Source organism: Brachypodium distachyon, chromosome 1 (genome assembly GCF_000005505.3).
Source record: "Brachypodium distachyon strain Bd21 chromosome 1, Brachypodium_distachyon_v3.0, whole genome shotgun sequence".
In the NCBI taxonomy this organism is placed as follows: Eukaryota; Viridiplantae; Streptophyta; class Magnoliopsida; order Poales; family Poaceae; genus Brachypodium; species Brachypodium distachyon.
The window spans coordinates 13,144,538-13,163,875 of NC_016131.3; the positions used below are offsets into that span (position 1 = coordinate 13,144,538).

Consider the following 19,338-nt stretch of genomic DNA (forward strand, 5'->3'; position numbering starts at 1 on the left):
TTATCAGAAAGGCCAAACCTCCTTGAGTACATGAACAGCTAGTTTAAAGAAAGCAAAAAAAATTTATCAATAGATATGAGGAATATAAATAAAACAGAAGAGGCAAACCAACAAACTGGATTCTACCACTTTTATTTGTTTTGGGGGAAGGGACATGAATAACTGATATGTACTTCAAACAATTCAAGACAGTGAAGTAAAACCTGAACACATACTTGCAAGCTGCTCATCCTCTGAAATCCAGTGATTGAAGATTACTTTTTCTGTCCATCTTCAGATATAAATGATTCTTAAAAGAAATAAGCAGCTAGTTACAAAATAAATAAATAGTTAGCAGCACAAAAAACTTTGGAAAAGCAAATTCTTTTAGGGCCGCAATTTATGATAAATGCATCGAAAACATAATTGGCAACATCTAGAAGCCATGCACAGTTGCAATGGATTTTCTTTTGCCGAAATAGCCGCGAAGGAATTTGGCAGCAGAAATACCTCAAGCGTGCTAATTGTGAACTAATTTGCCCAACAAACTTCAAAAGAGACCTGCAAGTACTCGATTTTCAGCATCAAAGGTCCATACACAGAAGCACACATGGTAAAGCCTACACATGTTCCTCGATCTGACCCGCATCCCTTCACGCGCCTCCGCATCTCTCTTGCCAGCCGTCTCACCTCGCTGCTCTCCAGCCCCCTCACTAGGCCTGGCGCGCACGCCGCGGCCGCCTTGTGCGGCCTCGCCCGCCCGCCGCCGCCCCTCCGCCTCGGCCCTCCCTCCTAGGCCCAGCCGCGCCCGTCACCCCCCCCCCCCCCCCCCCCGCGCGCGCTCTCCGCGTCGGCCCGCCGCATCTCCGCATGTGTGCCCATACGCGGCCGCCTCTCCTTTCCTGTTGATTAAGGCCATTGCGTCCATTGATGCACACGAGCAGATCAACACTGCAGTACAACACAAAGACCAAGCTGGTGGTAGGGATGTTCATACACGGTTTCAGCTGAAGCGTGTAAACCAGAAGAGAGCTAATCCTTTTTTTTTTCTGATATTTAATGCCAATCCTTTCAGAAAATCTCAGTTCATTTCTTTCTTCTGATATTTAATGCCAATCCTTTCTTTAGTTTTTCGCCGAAGGCACTCTTCTAATGCTTTTGATTCGTAAAGTTTTATCGGATCATGAACAAATTGGACTGAAAGGTATAATTTTACAAGTCACAATGGATATGAATTCTCAGGTATTGTATCTGCCAAGAGCTTCAATTAGAAAAGTTTGAAGAGGTGGACATATATTCCATTCATAAGAATTTGATCTTTTCGATCTAATACCACGTTATGCTTTCATCTGAACATGTATCCATCTTTTGTGCTCTGCCACATTCCAAATTTTGTACTGCCTAATTTATGTATCATCTCATTTAAGACCCTCAACTAATTTTTGTTTAACAGAGTTTGGGATAACATGGAGAACATAATATGCTGAGGACGTTTTTTCCTTTTAGTTATCTTAGAACCATGATGTCTCTTCTTTTCCATTATAGGGCCGTATCTGGAAGCAGAGTAGGCGACAACCCTACACGTGATCCGGCAATTGGAAGCAGCAGAGGAGGGACTCGCCACGCGGCGTGGCAGATAGTGATTTGTATTTGCTGTAGAGTAGGTTCTACCGGGTGTGCGACCAGCGCTCCCGGTGGGAGTAGCCCCCGAGTCCGGTTGCGACTGCGTGCAGTGGCGATCGGACTTTAAATTGTAATCTAGTAACCTTGTAAACCTTTGAAGCTTATGTTCTTTGGAAAGGAACAGTTTGAGTTGTTCTTTGACTCCGAGTCGAATTCTGATTTCCTGAAGATGAACTCTGATCGGACTCCGAATACTCCCGGTAGGAGTAGCCCCCGAGGCTGTAGCGGATTATAAGTAGTCGGGTGCGGGCTCGAGCTTAATAATCTGCTTTCAACTGGCTGATTAACAGATAGGTCTCCTACGGGAAAGCATGGATTCTTCCGCTGAACTTGAGATTATGCACATTCGCCTGAGACATGCTGAAGACCAACTTTCGCTAGCACAAGATGAAATTTCCATGCTCCGGTCGGAAAATCAGGCTACGTCATGGCGAGAAGACTTCCTTCTTGGGGAGGTGGTGAAACTGAGTTCTGACTTGCGAGGTAACTGCTTGCTCCTATGGTTGAAAAGTTGCGATGGAGGTACCTCCTGCTGGCTTTGACTTGTTTCTTTTTGCAGAAATGATGCCAGAACCGTATGTTGAAGCTGAGTGTGTGAAGAGTCGTCTTGATGCGATAACGCAGTCGGGTCCGATGACCCCAGCCTTCTGGTCGAACCGCGAGAAGGGTTATATCCTTGCATTGCTACAAGACCGAGTTGCAAGAGCTGTGACCTGTCTGAAGTCCTGCAGCCACTGCATGACTGAAGTGCACCACAACTTGTTTCTAGAATTGCCTGTTCCGGTCGATCTGAAAGGTTTGATCGAGAGATTCTGCGAGGTTGCAATGGTGAGAGGGGCTACGCACGAACAACTGGTGGAAGGGGCGGTGCTGGCCCTTGTGTTTGTTCGGCTCCGCTACCCCCCATTGAACTTGGATTTCCTGCACCTTACGACTTCCTCTGTGCCAGATGATGCTCAGCTGGGTCCGATTTACGATGCAATGGAGCACACGGCGCGCCAGCTGGTCACCCTTATGGCTTTGGAGTAGAGTAGCCTTTTTTATCCGCTGTAGATGTAGGCGTATCGGTGTCAGTGGTGTATCTACCGGGTGCGCGACCAACGCTCCCAGTAGGAGTAGCCCCCGGGTCTGTGGACCCAAATACTTTGAGCTCTTTCGTAATCTGCAGTTTTAGTGTCTTTGAAATAAATAAATAAATTGTACCTCTGTTTTGATTGATTGAACAATGAAATCTTGGACATGTTCTGCTGAAAATTGTGTGAGCTCAGGCTTATATGTATGAAAAAGAGCTGGCCTTGAATGAGATTCTAATGGAATTTGAGATGCAGCCCATGAGTGCCAGGCGCGTCCAAGAGGAATGTTAGGTCGATTGGGCGTAGCCCCGAGTGTCGGGTACGCCCTAATGACGAGTTTTAGGTCGATTGGACGCAGCCCCCGAGTGCCGCACCCAACGACAAGTTTTGAGTCGATTGGACGCAGCCCCCGAGTGCCGGGTGCGTCCAACCACAAGTTTTGAGTCGATTGGACGCAGCCCCCGAGTGCCGGGTGCGTCCAACCACAAGTTTTGAGTCGATTGGACGCAGCCCCCGAGTGCCGGGTGCGTCCAACGACAAGTTTTGGGTCGATTGGACGCAGCCCCCGAGTGTCGGGTGCGTCCAAGGCAGGTTTTAGGTCGACTGGACGCAGCCCCTGAGTGTCGGGTGCGTCCAAGACAAGTTTCGTGTCGACTGGACGCAGCCCCCGAGTGTCGGGTGCGTCCAAGACAAGTTTTAGGTCGATTGGACGCAGCCCCCGACTGTCGGGTGCGTCCAAGACAAGTTTCAGTAGCGTGCAATCCTGAGTTTGTTGACGCGGCCATTGCAAGGTAATTAAACTCTGACTAGAGGATAATAAAGGAGCCTTATTAAGTAATGAGCTACAAAGGTGCTCTATGAGGTAGAAGAAAGGAAGACACTTAAGGGTAACATAAAGGAAAGGAAAAGTGAAAGAAAAGCGGCAAAAGCCGGGCGCGTTGGCGGCGCAGTTGCATGGCGTTCCGCGTCTTGCTTCATGTGTCCCCTTCTCTAAGATGGAGCCTTATGGAGAGTCGTCGTACTCGTATCCCGCAGTCGAGTCGACTGTATAGTCAAGTCGAGGCGTGGATGAACTCTCGGGTGCTTGTTTGAACTGACTCACTCTGCGGTAGGTGGCTTTGTGAGGTGGCTTTGAGATGTACCGCATGGGCTGTCAAGCCGGCTTGGCGCTCTCATTGCCGTAGTGCACCTGCTCGAGGGGCTCCCGATATTGTAAGGGGAGCCCAACGAGCCCGCCTTCCTACCTGGCGGAGCTGCTGGCTAAGTCAGTGTCAGTCTCCCTTGGTGAGGGGACCTGAGCTTCCTCTGCCTTTGCATCTTTGCTGCTTGTAACGTCAATGGCCCTTTTCTTAAGGACGGAATTTCGATCATAGTCTGTAAGAAGTAAGCCTGGATGGACTGGTCGTGCATGGCAAGCAACTCGGAGATTATATGAAATTCCCTGTCGTAGTGGTCGGATCGCATGAAGCTGCTAGAGATAATTATCACGCCATTGGGTCCAGGCATTTTGAGCTTAAGGTAAGCGTAATGCGGGACTGCCATGAAGCGGACTAATGCGACTCGACTCAGGACCACATGGTACTCGGAGGGCCAGTCGACCACTTCGAAGTCGAGTCTCTCGTGTCGAAAATTGTCAGGCGTGCCGAACACCACGTCTAGGCTGACTTTGCCTAGCGGTGCGGCTGCTTTGCCTGGGATGATGCCATGTGTTGTAGTAAAATAAAACCTTTATACGGGACGGGCCGTAAATCCTACGTGGCGACGACCAAGTCAACATTTCGCAAGCACGAGTCAAAGATGTCTACGTGGCGCGGTCAATCCTACGTGGCAAAGGAAGACTAGTCAACGAGTCAAGCCTCTCATGCCATGGTCAAAGGATCAAATGAGCTAGAGTGGGGTGCAAGAAAGGTGTGAGGAGGGGACCCTTAGTTCATGGTGGACCATGGACCAAGCCCCTCTTTTCCCCCATGGTGCACACAAAAGTTATGGACCAAATGAGCTGCTTTTACCACTTTGCCCTCACTTTTCTCTCTCCCTCAAGGGTAGTCATGGTCTTTTGTCATGGACCCTTAGGCTATAAATATCCCCCCATGGGGGCATGTATCATTCACTCTCAACTTGAATAAACTCAAGGGGAGAGGGCTAGAGTCTCTTGCAAAGAGCTCTAGTTTCGAGATCCGGGAAGACGCGTTCGGCCCGGATTCGAAGGAGAAGGGGTTGGGTTAGAGTTCCGAGGGTATCCTAACCTCGATACTTGGAAAGACGTGTTCGATCCAAGTACGAGGCGGCCCCGACGAACCTCTCACCAAAAGGTGTCTTGGGAAGATCCGCTCGGCCCAAGCCCTTGGCTAACAACCTCCTCGAAGCCTTTCCTAACATAGGATTAAGTCGCACCCACAGGATCGACCGAACCTATTCAAAAAATATCGACATGTCAACTTGTCCAAGTGTATGGTGACCTTCGCTATAAGGCCGATGTACATGCCCAACATTTATACCCGCACTTGTGCCATCGAGCATTGGCACCCCTTACTCTAATTGTTGTCGAGAACAACAACACCATGAAAGGTTGTCTTTGTAGTGGCCAGTCTTGTTGTTGAACGATTCATTTTCCGCAGAGTGTCGGCGTAAATGATGTTTAACCCGCTTCCGCGTTGACAAACACTTTATTTAACATGAACCCTCTAATCTGTGCGTCGAGCACACCAAGGCTGTGTTTCCAGGTTGCGGGATGCAGGGTGGGTGATCTTCTCGGGAGAACGTAATCTCTGTCTTAGACCAATCAAGGTACTCAGTCGAAGGAGGTGACCTCACGGCCATATGGACTTGTCGAGTTATCGACTTTTGGACTCGGTTAGTGGGTTTCCCTTTCTGGATCATGCAGATGTGCCCGACCGGAGTCGGATAGGTGTTGGTGGTCGTAGCGGGGGCCTCTGGTGGTGATGTATGCGCCACCGAATGCACCACTCCGGAAAAACTGGCCATGCGCGGAGGAGGAGGAGGGCACCGACAGCTAGCGCTCCTGGTATGGGAGGCGCCAAGGGTGCGTTGACTCCTTCATTGGAGTACGAGTGTGGCCCTGGTAGCAGCAGGAAGCCGGCGATGGTTGCCGACTGCTGTGTCCTGGCGAACTCAGCCTGCAGGTCCTTGAAGCGTCTGCACTCGGTTAGAGGGTGACTTGGCTTGATGTTGCCTTTCTCATCCCTGTAGACGTGGCACGACCAGGGAGACGCCAGTTGCTGAGAAAGTGTGGGTTGGTTCCCTTTCCGCTGCCATTGCTGCTTGCGTTTGTCGCCTCCTCGGAACCCTCCACTGCGATTCCCGTTTTCGCGAGAGCCAAAATCCGAAGGAGAGGCGACTTGCGATGAAGTCAGGTGGGTTTGACTCTTCGAAGACACGGTTTTTGCGTTTTTTCCTTCAATCATGGTTGCGGTCGTCTTCTTCCTTCGGGGATCGATGGCGTTTGTTGCGAACTGAGTCCTCCCCGTCAGCCCAGCGGTTGGTAATTTCCATCAGGTAGCTGATGGTTGCGGGCCTGACGCGACCCAGTTCCTCCTTGAGTTTGACTCGTCGGAGTCCTCGCTTGAACGCGTCGATGGCGCTCTCATCGGAGACTTCTTCAGAGGCGTGCTTAGTGTTGGTCCAACGCTGAATGTACGAGCGGATGGATTCTCCCTCGCGTTGAGTGCAAGCTCGTTGCTGCTCGAGGGAGACTGGCCGTTTGTACGTGGACATGAAGTTGCGAGTGAAAGATTGGACAAGTTTGTCCCATGAATCGATATCATCGCGTGCCAAGCTGGTTAACCAGTTGCGTGCAGGGCCTCTAAGATGCAACTGCAGGCACTGCATGCCAGTGGTTCGAGTTTCGCTTTGGAAGCGAATCCTGGTAAGGTAGTCTTCTAACCAAGTTCTCGGCTCTTGAGTGCCATACTTGGCTAAATCAGTTGGTGGTTTAAAATTCCTCGGCATCCTAGCTTGGGGGATGCGGCGGCTAAAACACGATGCTCCGCAGGTTTTAGCATCATGGTCTGATTCCGGCGAGCGATCACGGTATCCATCCCGCCGATTGAGGCCATGGTCCGTGACTCGACGGGGGAATCCCTGAATTTCCCTAGGGAGCGAGTCGCGTTCTGTACGTCCTCGAGGAGGGGAGCCGAGACTATGCTGAGCCTCGCCTTCGCGACGGGATGGAGTCCTGTCCCATGGCAGCCTTCGGTTGTTAAAATCTTGGCTGATGCAAGAAGCTCCTGCCTGTTCAACCCTTCCAAGATCTGCTTGTGAAGCCGCGAGCGCGGGTCACTGCCAGGTGGTTGGATCGACTGTAAGTAGGTGTTTGCTGTGAGCAGGGCAGCTTCCGGGGTCTCAGGTATCATGTTGCCATGGTCGTCGACTGACATGAAACTTGAAGTTAGGTTTCGGGCCGTATGGTCGCGATGCAGGCTGTTCTGCCTGGAGACAGCTCTTGGAGGGTGCCTCTGTCTGAGTCGTCGGGTGAGCCTGGTCGAGCCTTCTTGCGTGGCCGAGTGTCCTCATCCAATTTCTTTAGCTTTTCAGCTTCATGTTTCTGCTTCTTGGCGAAGTTCTCCTTTTCTTTGGCCAGGTCGCGTCGAGCCCTGGCAATGGAATTGGCATACAGTTGCAATTCCGCAGGGGTGGGGTCCTTCATGAGGACCCCCGTGTCAAGTGCTGCTTGGACCCGTGCCTTCTCCGCTGCTAACATCCACCTTGCGGTGTTGCGGTGGCATCCGCGGTTAGTGGGACTGGCTTCGGAGCGATAGGATTTGTCATGAAAACTTGGGCGTTGGCGCTGTGGGGCGCGAGATCGCTGTTGTTGTGGCAACTCTCCTGTTCTGAGCAGTCACCAGCGTCGCTCGGGACGGGGCTTTCTGCACACAGGGATGGATCGACTTCAGAGTCGGAGTGGGTCCCGAGGGAGACCTGTTCTGCTTCGTCGAGTGATCTCGCCGAGTCCATCGGTAAGACTTTTTCTGGAGATGGAGAAAGAGGTGACTCCTCCGAAGTGGGAGTAGTCGGGCCCGGCAGTCGAAGGATGCCGGCGGTTGGCTCGAAGATGGAAATCCCCAAACACGAGATCCATGCCAGCGTCAAGCGTGTCGAAGACCGCGCAGCTGGCTGGAGGGTGGGCGGTGAAGTGGAAGGAACCGAAGGTCATCGACTCTGCCTTAGTCGATGACTTGTCGTCTGAAGCTGTAACCACCGAGGTCGTGTCTCCAACACACGTCTTTCCCAGAGACGGCTCCAATGAAGAAGTTGGGACTTCGACAATGTCCATATTGGTGGACTTATATCTAGATCTAGGAAAGATTTCGAGTGTATGTGTTGGCGAACTCGTCGGCTAAGAAGGACACAGGAAACACGATTTACCAAGGTTCAGTGCCCTCGAAAGGTAATACCCCTACGTCCTGCTTGTCTGATCTGGTATTGATGAGTTGATTACAAAGGGATGCCGCGGAGGATAGATGCACATATTCGATCTGGCGAGTGCGTCTAGGCGGCTTCTAGCTAGGTTAGGGGGTTATTGGCTCCCACTTCTGGTCCTTTATATATGCAGGAACTCAGGTCTTAGGTAGAGTCCAAGTCGGTTACAATGAAAACATATACTCTAATTAAGCTTTCTTATCTAGAGTCGCAAGTTTTGGCATATGGACGCCTGGAATCGTAGTAGGCTTCCTTGTGGGCCCCCGTCTGGGCCGCGACGGGTATACTCGAGTCGAGTACGTGGCCCGTCATAACCACGTCACCAAGTCTGCAAGTAGATATCCCCCTGAATAGAGGAACTAACTTCATAATATTCCTCCACCAAAAAGATCCCTTAGGATTAGCAGCTTGAGGGATGCCATTTTGATAATAAGTCTCCCAAAGCAAATTTACCCAAGGAATATCCACCTTGTTAAAGAATTTAAATAGGTGTTTCAGCAAAAGACCTTGATTCTGGATTCTAAGATTTATAACACCTAAACCACCCTGTTTTTTGGCCCTACAAACTTTGTCCCATGCCACCAAGGCATTATTAGATTCTCTATTTGCAGTTTTCTTAGTCCACAACCATCTCCTTCTAATTTTGTCAATGTGATTAATAATCTTCGCTGGTAATTGAAGAGAACACATGGTATATGTTGCAAGTGAAGAAAGAACAGAATTGATTATGATGAGTTTACCACAATAAGAAAGCATTGCAGTAACACTAGACATTCTTCTTTCAATCCTGTCAACTAGAGGAAGAAAATCAGTGACTTTAGGCTGAGTAGTCTCCAAAGGTAAACCCAAATAGGTAAAAGGCATAGATCCCACTGCACAACCAAAAATCTCAGCCAACTCTTTAGCTCTGTCTGCCTCAAGATTGATAGGGATCAAATTTGACTTGTGGAAATTAATTTCAGTCAGTGGAGGTAGCATATTTCTGCAATATATCTTTCAGATGAAGAAGTTGGTTTACCAGCAGGAAGCACTAGAATAGTGTCATCAGCGTATTGAATATTGGCAAAGGACCTTCTCTATTAATTGGAAGGCTCAAATTGCCTAATTGATGTTCCTTATTGATGGCAGCTTGAAGAAGGTCAGCAGCAAGGACAAACAAAAGAGGGAAAAGAGGATCACCTACTCTATTAATTGTAAGCCTGGTTTTCCATGTCCTTCATATTACATGATTACACAAAAATAATTGGAACTTACAAACAAAAATTCTCCAGTAATAAACATGAGAGACACTAGGTCTACTTGCCACACACACACAAGAATATCAACAACCCATCATGTGAGAAAATCGTTCTAACAAACAAACGGATCAACGTAAAAAGTCACAAGCAGAAACTAGCATGTAGTTTTCAGATAACACAGCAGGTAGTTTAGCTATGTCCACGGCATACATTATCGTGTGAACCATATATATTTTGTGTTATGATATAAAACGAAGGTCTTTATTACTTATGTAAACATAAGCATCGTTAGAAGCATGATTTTTCTCTTTGTCGTCACAATCAATGCAAAGACCATAGATTTACGATTAATTCGCATATAAAAAATCACTAGCAAAAGAACCCGTGCGATGCTACGGAACAACGGAAAATGTATCAAGCACGAGCCGGTGGAGGCGAAGTCTGGACATTGATTTTTCGATTGGATTGATTTTCATACTGAAATTGATACCGAGATATTTTGTTTGGGTTCGGATTGATTTCCATACTGAGAAGGATACGAAGAATTTTGGATTTCATGCTAAGGAGATTGATTTATTTTATGACTCTTCGTATTATGTTGTGACAAATTTGGACCGTACGATAACTTTTGATAAATCTAAACCGTAGAAAATATATTGATCGTGAAGTGGAATGAAAGAACAAAAGCATTTGTTACAACTAAACACGTTTCCTGTTTTTTCCCATAAAAAAACAAACCAGCTTTCACACACGACAGTTTTTTCTAGAAGCAAAGCACAACCAAACGATCTCTGAGAAAAGAAAAAAAACGCACATCGCAGACTCGAAGTCTCACCGCCTTCGTTGTTTCTTTCCTTCCTCCCCACTTCCTCTTCCTTCTCTGTTCCCGGTTCGCCCGAGCCCAAAACCCTAGTCTGAACTATACCTTACCGATGTCGGACGTCACCGCCGACTCGCCGCCGCGCCAGCGCCCGCCGCCTCCGCCGTCGCCGTCGCTGTCCCAGCAGCAGACGCGTGGCCGCCAGCCGCCCCCTCCCGGCTCTGACCCCCTCGCTCTCGGCGTCATCGTCTTCATCGCCGTCTGCTTCCTCCTGGTGACCTCCTATCCCTATATTCTTTTCTTAAACATGTGTTCGTAGTACAATAACTGATCCGCTGATTGGCCCATCCTTGGATCGGATGGGGTGAGTGGTGACTCATCCTTGGATCGGACATTGGGGTTTTGGAGTTTGGACTTCTCGTATGTACTGGAGCGATCCTTCCGTGTGGTGTTGTGGGTCGGTTGGTTTCTGCTTGTTGCGGGTTTAGGTTTGGTACAGCAAGGCTGTTGTTGCTGACTTCCCTTGTAATCAGTGATACCGAGGAGAACACGATGTCTTGTTTGTGTTCGTTGGATGGGATTACATTCCGTACATCATGTGATGCCTTAGGACGGTGTTTTGTGCTGATTAGCCTTGTACTCCGTTTGCTAAGATGAGTTGATGTTTGCACCTTTAAGTTGGCGTCTTGTTTGGATACTGCTGATTGCTCGATCTGTTTTCTGAATGTTATTTCACTATGTATGCGCTATGTAATTGAAGAGTAAAATCTGGCTAGATTTCCTCTCTTCCCTGCTCTTGTTCCTTCTTTATACAGTAAGTATTCTTCCTTTTTGTGTAATATGACAAGACAACAGAATTATGAGCCAAGAACTACTAACGAGGTCACAAAAAGATGGTTTAGTGTGTTTCCTGGTGGATTTAGCCATCACTCCATCAACTACCTTGTTGACAATTGCATCATCCTTCTTCTATTGTCATATATCTACTAGAGTCAATATTTTTTTAAACAACTTGCAAACAAGTGTTTGCACATCTGTTCATTAAGAGGAGAAGCAAGTTAGTTACAGTTACGGGAGTTTGGCAAAATGGTTGCTCAGATCGAAGACCAAAACAACCCACAACACATGCAACACACACTGTCTACTCCTCAAGTTGGTTCGCGCAACTGGTAGCTGTCTCGCCCACAGGAAACATATGAAGAGGTGCTCTGCTGATTCCGGTTCTTGCGAGCACAAGAGAAAGTGCTGCGGTTGGGAAGTTCATGGCCGTCAAGCCTATTGGCTGTCCAAAAATGGTGCTGCAAGGCAAGCCAAAGGAACAAACGCTACTTAAGTAGTGCATGATCTTTTCAAGGATTTTGTGACATGGAACCCTGTGCCACCAACAAAGAAACAGAGTGAATATTTACAGTCTTAGTACATAAGATTAGTTAGATTGTCACATGCATCCTTCTAAGCAGATAATAGTCTTAGTGCTGTATTCCCAAATCAGCTGCCAATCATAAATAAGGAAGAAACCCTGCTTAACTATTCTATTTTTAAATTCTAAAACAACTCCTTGATTGACATGTTCTGAACACTTCCTTCCATTCAATGCAAATTTATTTCAGGGATACTGGTAGCTAGTTAATGCATAACCTACTAAGTCAATTACGGAGTAGATTGCAGATTGCACAAATATAAGGTTTGTATCTGGTAAAAATGCAAATTGGTAAAAGTTCCGCTAAAATCATTTGTAGAAAAGTCTCTAAAATTTTCCAAATAACACTGAGAAATAGGTATGTGTTACATCTCTGCCAAATTTTGAGATTTGACCCAACGGCAGTTCGGAGACACCGAGACACATGAAACACAACTATTTACCAAAATTGTGTTTCCACTAATTATCTGCCTTTTCTATCTCTGGCAGATACAATTGATTTTTATCTTGATCTGTAGAGAAAAAGAAATTTATACCACCCCGCTAACCATTTTTAGAATTAATAGAATGCCCCTGCTTTGCTATGGACAAGTATTGTAGCATACAGAATAAATGTGTGCGGAAATACATTGCCTCCCTGCTCCTGCCCTCAAAGGCGCATCTTCCCTGCTGCTGGGCAGCCAAGGCGCTTGTTGCTGCTCCTCGCAAGCTTAAAGACATGCACGGCGATACCACCTCCCATACTTTACCTCACACCCCTGCCAGACTTGCACCTCGTCCTCAAGTTGCTAGTTAGTGAAGGTGTTCTGCAAGGCCAACACGCTGCTACGGTGCTACCGCAGGTTGTGCAACAGCCAAAACTGGCTTTAGTTGCATCAACCATAGGGGCAGTAATGGTGAAACCAGGGATGGCGGTGAAGGAGACAATGAGATCAGCAGTGCTGCAGCTGGTTGGGACGTCGTTGCTGCTTTTCGTTGCTCCACCCTCACAAGGATATTAGTACAGATTGCATGCAACCTGTCAAGCGTAACTTCAACCTTTTGCGAACCATATTTTATAGGGCAGTTTGTCTAGCGCAGCTTGAATCCTGTCACATGTAGCTCCAATCTTGGCAGAAGGAGATTATTGCAGGGGGGGCTTTTATAGTGAAGACTCAACTTGACATCCAAGAAACTAATCTGTACTTTCCTAACAAACCATATTTTAATATTCCTATCTTATCTCTTGCCTAACTAAAGTAGAAGATACTAATAGGATATCGTCCCTGATTTCGAAACCTAGGGTTGCGCCCCCTATAGGGATGTACACCCATGACAAAAACTATATTTCTCTACTTGAAGGACATGGTATTTGGAGCTTCCTGTTAAATATCTTATATATTAATATATGCAGGTTTCGATCTCAGCACCATCCAGCATTTTACATCAAGTTCCTGAAGGACACGTCGGGGTATACTGGAGAGGGGGTGCTCTTTTGAAGGCCATCACTTCTCCAGGTACCCTTTTTGTTGAATGTTGTTTCTTTTCACTTATTTATTTTGACCATCTCTTCACTAATTTGGTCCTGGCTCCTAGGTTATCATCTGAAGCTGCCTTTGATCACCCAGTTTGAGCCAATACAGGTGACACTCCAAACAGACCAGGCAAGTGAACTGCTCTTCATTTATGAAGCTATGTTTTCACTCCTATTATAATAATTACCGCTCATGTCTCCTGATTTGGACCACTGCTTATTTCAAACTTTTGAATTACCAACTGAAATATATTTATGCCTCTCATTGTGCTAAGCCAGGTCAAAGGTATTCCTTGTGGAACAAAAGGTGGTGTCATGATCAGCTTTGATAAGATAGAGGTATAGTACTATGGGTTCTATTATAGCTCTGTTTTACAAAGTGCATTGGCTTGTGCCTGAGCTTGTTTAATCCACTGCTGGGTTTGTAGGTTGTCAATCGTCTCAGTAAAGACTTTGTTTATGACACCTTACTCAATTATGGTGTGCATTATGATAAGACATGGATATATGACAAAATTCATCATGAGATAAACCAGTTCTGCAGTGCTCACAGTTTGCAGCAAGTTTACATTGACATGTTTGATCAGGTTGGTAAATCCTTTACATCTAAACCACTTAGGCCTTGTTTGGCAGCACTGTTTTTACCACAATTTTCAGTGATTGGCACAAGTGTTTCCTTAGAACGGATATCAAAAGAGATTACTGCAGTAAATTAGTACATGTATCTGTAATAAAAATCTAATTTTTACAACTTCAGCTCGGTACAGTTTTTCAAAAGCGATTGTTGGATGTTGGAGTACATCAGTATGTAGAAGTTGAGATATCATCAGTTCATAGACTGAGAAAATAAGAGCAAAATGGAGGTTCGCATCAAAATAAAGCCTCCAGTTTTTGACAAATCTCAAATCATAAGGCAACAAAAAAATTGATGTCTTCAGATGAAACATACTCCCTCCGTCCCATATTAAGTGACTTTCTATTACATGTGTCTAGACGCTTTTTAGGCATAGATACATCAATATTTGGGCAAATTTGAGTCACTTAATACGGGACGGAGGGAGTAGATGACAAGTCTCAAATCATTCTAAGCCGAAGCAGTTTTTGACAAGCCTCCAGATGTGTTGGGATCACTCTAGGAGTCTGAATCCAAATCAGATGCCTCTACCTGTAAAACACAGCCAACATAAAAATTAAAAATAGATCAAAAGGTATCATCTTTGACAATAAACAAACAGGAGATGTGAACCTAACATTGGCACCAAGCCATCATCCTTCATATGTTTTGGTTTGAGTGCAATTCCAAGGTCCATGACGCTGCGTGCACATGTGTTTTGATCTTTTGATGCAATGTAAAACAGATTTATTTCATGTGCTTCAAGCACTGATAGAGGTGTGTCCACTCACCGAATTTCACCTCACAAAGAACACATAAGTGGTGCACCAAGCACCTGTTGCTCGACAGCAATACCAAGTACAGAGGTAAACTGATCTCCCTGAAAATAATGATCTATATTTTCTCTCCGTGGCTTGCTGGCTACTGGCTAGAATAGAAGCTACTACGCTGTGAACTTATTGCAACAGTAAATCTGGCACAGGATATGTTGACCATAACTGTGGTGAAGATGGCATCAGAGGCTCTGGTGGTCTGTGTGATAGGCAGTAACCACTATGCCTCCTCTCCATCTATTCAAAGATGGTGATAAAATAAGTAAAATCAAAATTTTAACAGGGTTTATGAATCCTGAATGCAGTCATAATGTGACTCCAATAAACTATAAGTTCAGTATGCACCACAAAAAAATATTTAAATTCTGTCAGTTGTATTCCAAACTGCAAGTACAGGCAACATAAGTACTTCATGGTCAAGACACGATTACTACAAAATGCGGTGGTTCTGAGCTAATCCTACATCAGGGACAGACAAAAGCAAAGCAGGTGCACACACAAGAAAGAAGGAACAAAAAATCAAGGGATAACATTGCGTATATGCATATGCAGCTACAGCTTGGAAAGGAAAAAAAATCAATCTTCATATATGCATTTTAGTTAATGTGTAAACTAGCTGCATGAATTTTCTGAATTGCTACAATTGTGTTAATCTACATGGCTTTTTTTTGTGTGTTAACCTACATGGCTTTTTTATGATAAAAAAGAGAAGCTACAAACTGCAGTAGATATCAAGATATGGCAACTATAGAACTTGAAGAACAATTGGGGTCATCCGTAATTTATTACACTAATTGAATGGCCCCAATTATGTCAAATGTTATTTCTAGCTGCTAAGCTGCTCCCAAATTTCTTTAAACAGACAAATGTATAGCTCAAAATAATGGAGGGTGACCACTTGACAAAACCTAGATAAGCAAAAGTGCAATGCTACAGCAAGTAAACATTCTTCAGAGCTAAGCCATCAAGATCTGCAGCAACATGTTGTCAAGCTACAGCTAGTGATCATCTTTAGAAGCCATCAGGACACGTCGATGGTTACCAAAATTTGCAAGGAAAATATCTTGTGTCAAGGACAACAAGAAACATGTATGGTTGAAAAGGAGATACCTAACATCGATGAGCTGCTGAGAAGGAGAGAAAGGACAAAGGGGACTCACCGGCAAGAAAGCCAGCCTGCGTCCGGCAGGAGAAATCAATGGCAGTGGGAGACGTCGGAGAAACTCTTGTCGATGCGGGGGATAGCAGCGGTGGCGTCCTCTGCCCTGTTTGATGGTGCTATACGGACGAGATCAATGACGGCGCAGGGTAGGAGAAGATAAATGGGGAGAGAGGGAGGCGTAACGTGGGCTGGCGGGGAGTCGAGGTCGCGGGCGGCGGAGGTTGGCAGAGACAGCGCGGAGGAGGGCAACACCGCCATTTGCATCAGTGAGCAGAGGTCGCGCACGGCCAGAGGTTGGTGGACACGGCGGGGAGGCGGGGGCCGATGGCCAACGGTAGCGGAGGTGGGCAGCGGCGGTCCACAGCGCATAGGTCGGCGGAGGAGGACGACGACGCAAGAGCGATGCGTCGGGGGGAGAAACGCGAGTACGACTCGCGACTTGGTGTTTTTTCGGCCCGATGTGTTTTCGTTGGTTTTCTAGGGTTTCTACATGCCAAAAACGGCCTGCCAAACAGCCCACTAGCGTTTTTGAGTGTCTCTGGGCTGGGCCGGGCCGGGAAAAAACACTAGGCACTCAGAAAAAAACCCAGTGCCAAACAAGGCCTTATGGTTCTTTCTTGAATGTGGTGTAACCAGTGCAGAACTGAATGTTATAAATGATAATGAGATGTAGAGTAAGTTGTGATATACATTTCTGCAATTTTTTGAGATCTAACTACACACCTGCAATTCTTTCTTGAATGTGGTATAACCAGTATAGAAGTAAATGTTAAATAATCATGAGACATAGAGTAAGTTGTGATCTACGGAGCAGAGCACCTGATAATCTCTTGAGAATTGGTAGAAATCTCTGAGTTCAGTAGCAAATTCACATTTTTCACCTTCTCACTTATGGCATTTAGATGTGCAATATAGGAAACTTATATCTGTATTAGTATTACTGGCTCACCTGTGCTGCCAAAATTTCAGATTGATGAAACAATGAAAGAAGCTATCCAAAGGGACTGCACACGTTATGCTCCTGGAATTGAAATTATCAGTGTTCGTGTTACAAAGCCGAACATACCAAGTAGTATTAGGAGAAATTTTGAACTTATGGAGGAGGAGCGTACAAAGGTATGTGACAAAATTATACGTAATACATGTATCCCGTGCAAACATTGATGGACTCTTCCTGTCTATAATATGCTGTGTACTCCTTCTGTTGCAACATATAGAGCGCAGTTTGATTCGTCAAGACAAGGTTTTGGCCAACAGTTACTCTGTTAATATGTGCTCTCTGTGATAGAAAATCACGATCATAAGTTCTTTTGAATATGATTCTAATGACATCAGTTTTACGTCACGTAAATTGCATATTAATGGAGTAACTATTGGTCAAATCTTTGTTTTCACGAATCATATATGCCCCTACCTTTCGCAATGGAAGGACTACTAGGGATGTTATTATTGGTTTAGCATACAAAGTGAGGCGCTGGATTAATTGCTCTTTTGGACTAAAAATAAAAGGAAAAAGGGATTTTTGGGCCTTCAATATTGATAGTTGATACTTAAAAAGGGCCACTATCAATTTATGATCTTGCAATCTTGCTTTTCAAGTACAACAGTGGAAGACTCCTGACTTGAGAACTTAGAATCCACCCTGACGTCCTTACATTCTTTTTAGGATTAGGAATAGGTTTAAGCAGACCTTCTTTTGACATATCTATCCTGTTCTTATTTGGTGACTCAATTGTTCATGTTGCAGATAACTGTATGGCAAAGTATCAGGTGAAAACCACCCTTACGGTGCAAACTGTGAAAACTTTGTGGAAACCATGTTTACAAGTTTCAAAAATTTAAGTTGTGCTAATTTCAAAAGCTGCTTCCTGAATGCACATATATTCCTAGTAGGACTTGTTATCAATGTTTTTGACCCCTATCTCATGCTATCATTGTGAGGCAATAATGCTTTACTAGACCATCGAGCTTTTCTTAAAGACTTGATCAACAGGCAGTGGCAACTGTAGTGTTTTTATTAAGACAACAGCAAGCACGCCTCGGCAGGCCGAGCCTCTCATGTGTTTGGGTGGGGTGTGTACCCGCGCCTCTAGCCAACCGCACAAAACTCCGTTCTCCATCATCAAGCTTTTTTAAAATCATGATATACGAATCTCTGATAGCAGTACTGCAGCAGCTTTCAGGCTGAGCAGCTCATTATTCTATGCTTTTCTGAGATATGAAGTTGCATAACAAATACTCACATGAATGGTCGCTTATGTTGCTTTAATGCTGAAGGTTTTGATATAATGTCGCTGATGTAATGGCATCTTGTCAGTGTAACTTTAAGGATTGGAGGATGTCTTCTGTGAACTCAATTGACAGTATTTTCAATCAACAGGCGCTGATCGCTATGGAAAGACAAAAGGTGGCGGAAAAGGAGGCAGAAACTCAGAAGAAGATCGCACTATCTGAAGCAGAAAAGAATGCACTGGTGAGCAAGATCCTCATGCAACAGATGCTGACGGAGAAGGACAGTTCCAAAAGGCAGCAGCAGATTGATAATGAAATGTTTCTTGCTCGAGAGAGAGCCCTGACAGATGCAAACTATTACAGGCATATCAATCATTGTTGTTTCTTAATTTGTCCTGCTCATGCATGCTTCTCGTTGACTGATTTGATTTGTTCACGTCTGTCTAGGATCACAAAGGAAGCAGAGGCCAACAAACTCAAACTTACTCCTGCATATCTTGAGCTGAGGTTCATTGAATCGATTGCCAATAACTCAAAGATTTTCTTTGGTGAAAAGGTACTGAATTTGTGTGCATGATTCTCTTTTGCATATTTGGTAGAGTTCTGGGCTGAGTTGTCTGGATATTCTGCAGATCCCAAACATGATTATGGATCAAAGGATGATTCGGAATTACCTTGATCCTGCTTCAGGCAAGGACCGTTTAGAAATATAGTGGTGTCTTCTGTGAATTTGAAGGACCATTGGAAAGTTGCATGTTCACTATTCATGTGCCCTGTCAGGCACATCTAACGTCCTTGTAATATTTGGCTGTATTAGTACTACTCCGTTCAGCATATTAGCTGGAACAATCTGCACGTCCTTTTGATCTGTAAGAAATGGAGAGCTCTTAACTGGGATGCGATGCAACTGATAGTCTGCAGAACTGAAAGCTTGCCCAGGTTGGCTTGACAGAAATACAAGGTTGTTTGCTTCATCAAGATTCGGGATGGAAAGAATACACAATCCAGGGTTTTCGTCTGAACTTTACTCATCACGTTCTTCTAAAAAATTTACTGATCACGTGGGATCAATGCTTTTGGTGTGGCTGCTGGCTATAATTCGAAAGACGGGAAAAGCAGTTTTCTTTAACCTAAACGCTAATTGATGCGGCTGCACTGTTTTGTGTTTACCGGCGCACCCACCATAGCCGTCTGATTCAATGAGCAGATTCTTGACGAGATTTTGCTCTTACGGGCTGGGCTTTTAAAAAAACCAGCTGGCCCGGACTGGTTCGGGCTCAGCCCGACATGCCAGCCTGCGACTCACCTGTGGCTGTAACATGGCCTCAAGCTC

At 45.7% G+C, this 19,338-nt stretch overlaps 2 protein-coding genes across 3 annotated transcripts; both read left to right on the forward strand.

Moving 5' to 3' along the window:
• Positions 1-607: 607 nt before the first annotated feature.
• LOC106865465 lies at positions 608-2,814 on the forward strand. The gene is made up of 2 exons (XM_014895463.2): positions 608-2,145; positions 2,222-2,814. Exons 1-2 carry the CDS (start codon positions 1,974-1,976, stop codon positions 2,689-2,691), a joined length of 642 nt encoding a protein of 213 aa, XP_014750949.1. The 5' UTR covers positions 608-1,973; the 3' UTR covers positions 2,692-2,814.
• Positions 2,815-10,239: 7,425 nt separating this feature from the next.
• LOC100836222 (erlin-2-B) lies at positions 10,240-19,019 on the forward strand. 2 transcript variants are annotated; one of them, XM_003562338.4, is made up of 9 exons: positions 10,243-10,506; positions 13,046-13,148; positions 13,228-13,295; positions 13,445-13,504; positions 13,594-13,752; positions 16,743-16,889; positions 18,154-18,368; positions 18,453-18,561; positions 18,638-19,019. In XM_003562338.4, exons 1-9 carry the CDS (start codon positions 10,345-10,347, stop codon positions 18,716-18,718), a joined length of 1,104 nt encoding a protein of 367 aa, XP_003562386.1. In that variant the 5' UTR covers positions 10,243-10,344; the 3' UTR covers positions 18,719-19,019. The 2 variants fall into 2 exon arrangements, with proteins under 2 accessions (XP_010233452.1, XP_003562386.1); XM_010235150.3 differs by lacking the exon at positions 13,594-13,752 and having other exon boundaries at positions 10,240-10,506.
• Positions 19,020-19,338: the final 319 nt, after the last annotated feature.

What these genes read in the sequence shown, in the direction of transcription:
- LOC106865465 (XM_014895463.2), top strand. Translation starts at nt 1,974, where the DNA reads ATGGATTCTTCCGCTGAACTTGAGATTATGCACATTCGCCTGAGACAT. An exon ending in ACTGAGTTCTGACTTGCGAG is followed by an intron (nt 2,146 to 2,221) that starts GTAACTGCTTGC and finishes TTCTTTTTGCAG; the next exon opens with AAATGATGCCAGAACCGTAT.
- LOC100836222 (XM_003562338.4), top strand. Translation starts at nt 10,345, where the DNA reads ATGTCGGACGTCACCGCCGACTCGCCGCCGCGCCAGCGCCCGCCGCCT. An exon ending in TGGAGGAGGAGCGTACAAAG is followed by an intron (nt 16,890 to 18,153) that starts GTATGTGACAAA and finishes TTCAATCAACAG; the next exon opens with GCGCTGATCGCTATGGAAAG. An exon ending in ACAGATGCAAACTATTACAG is followed by an intron (nt 18,369 to 18,452) that starts GCATATCAATCA and finishes ACGTCTGTCTAG; the next exon opens with GATCACAAAGGAAGCAGAGG.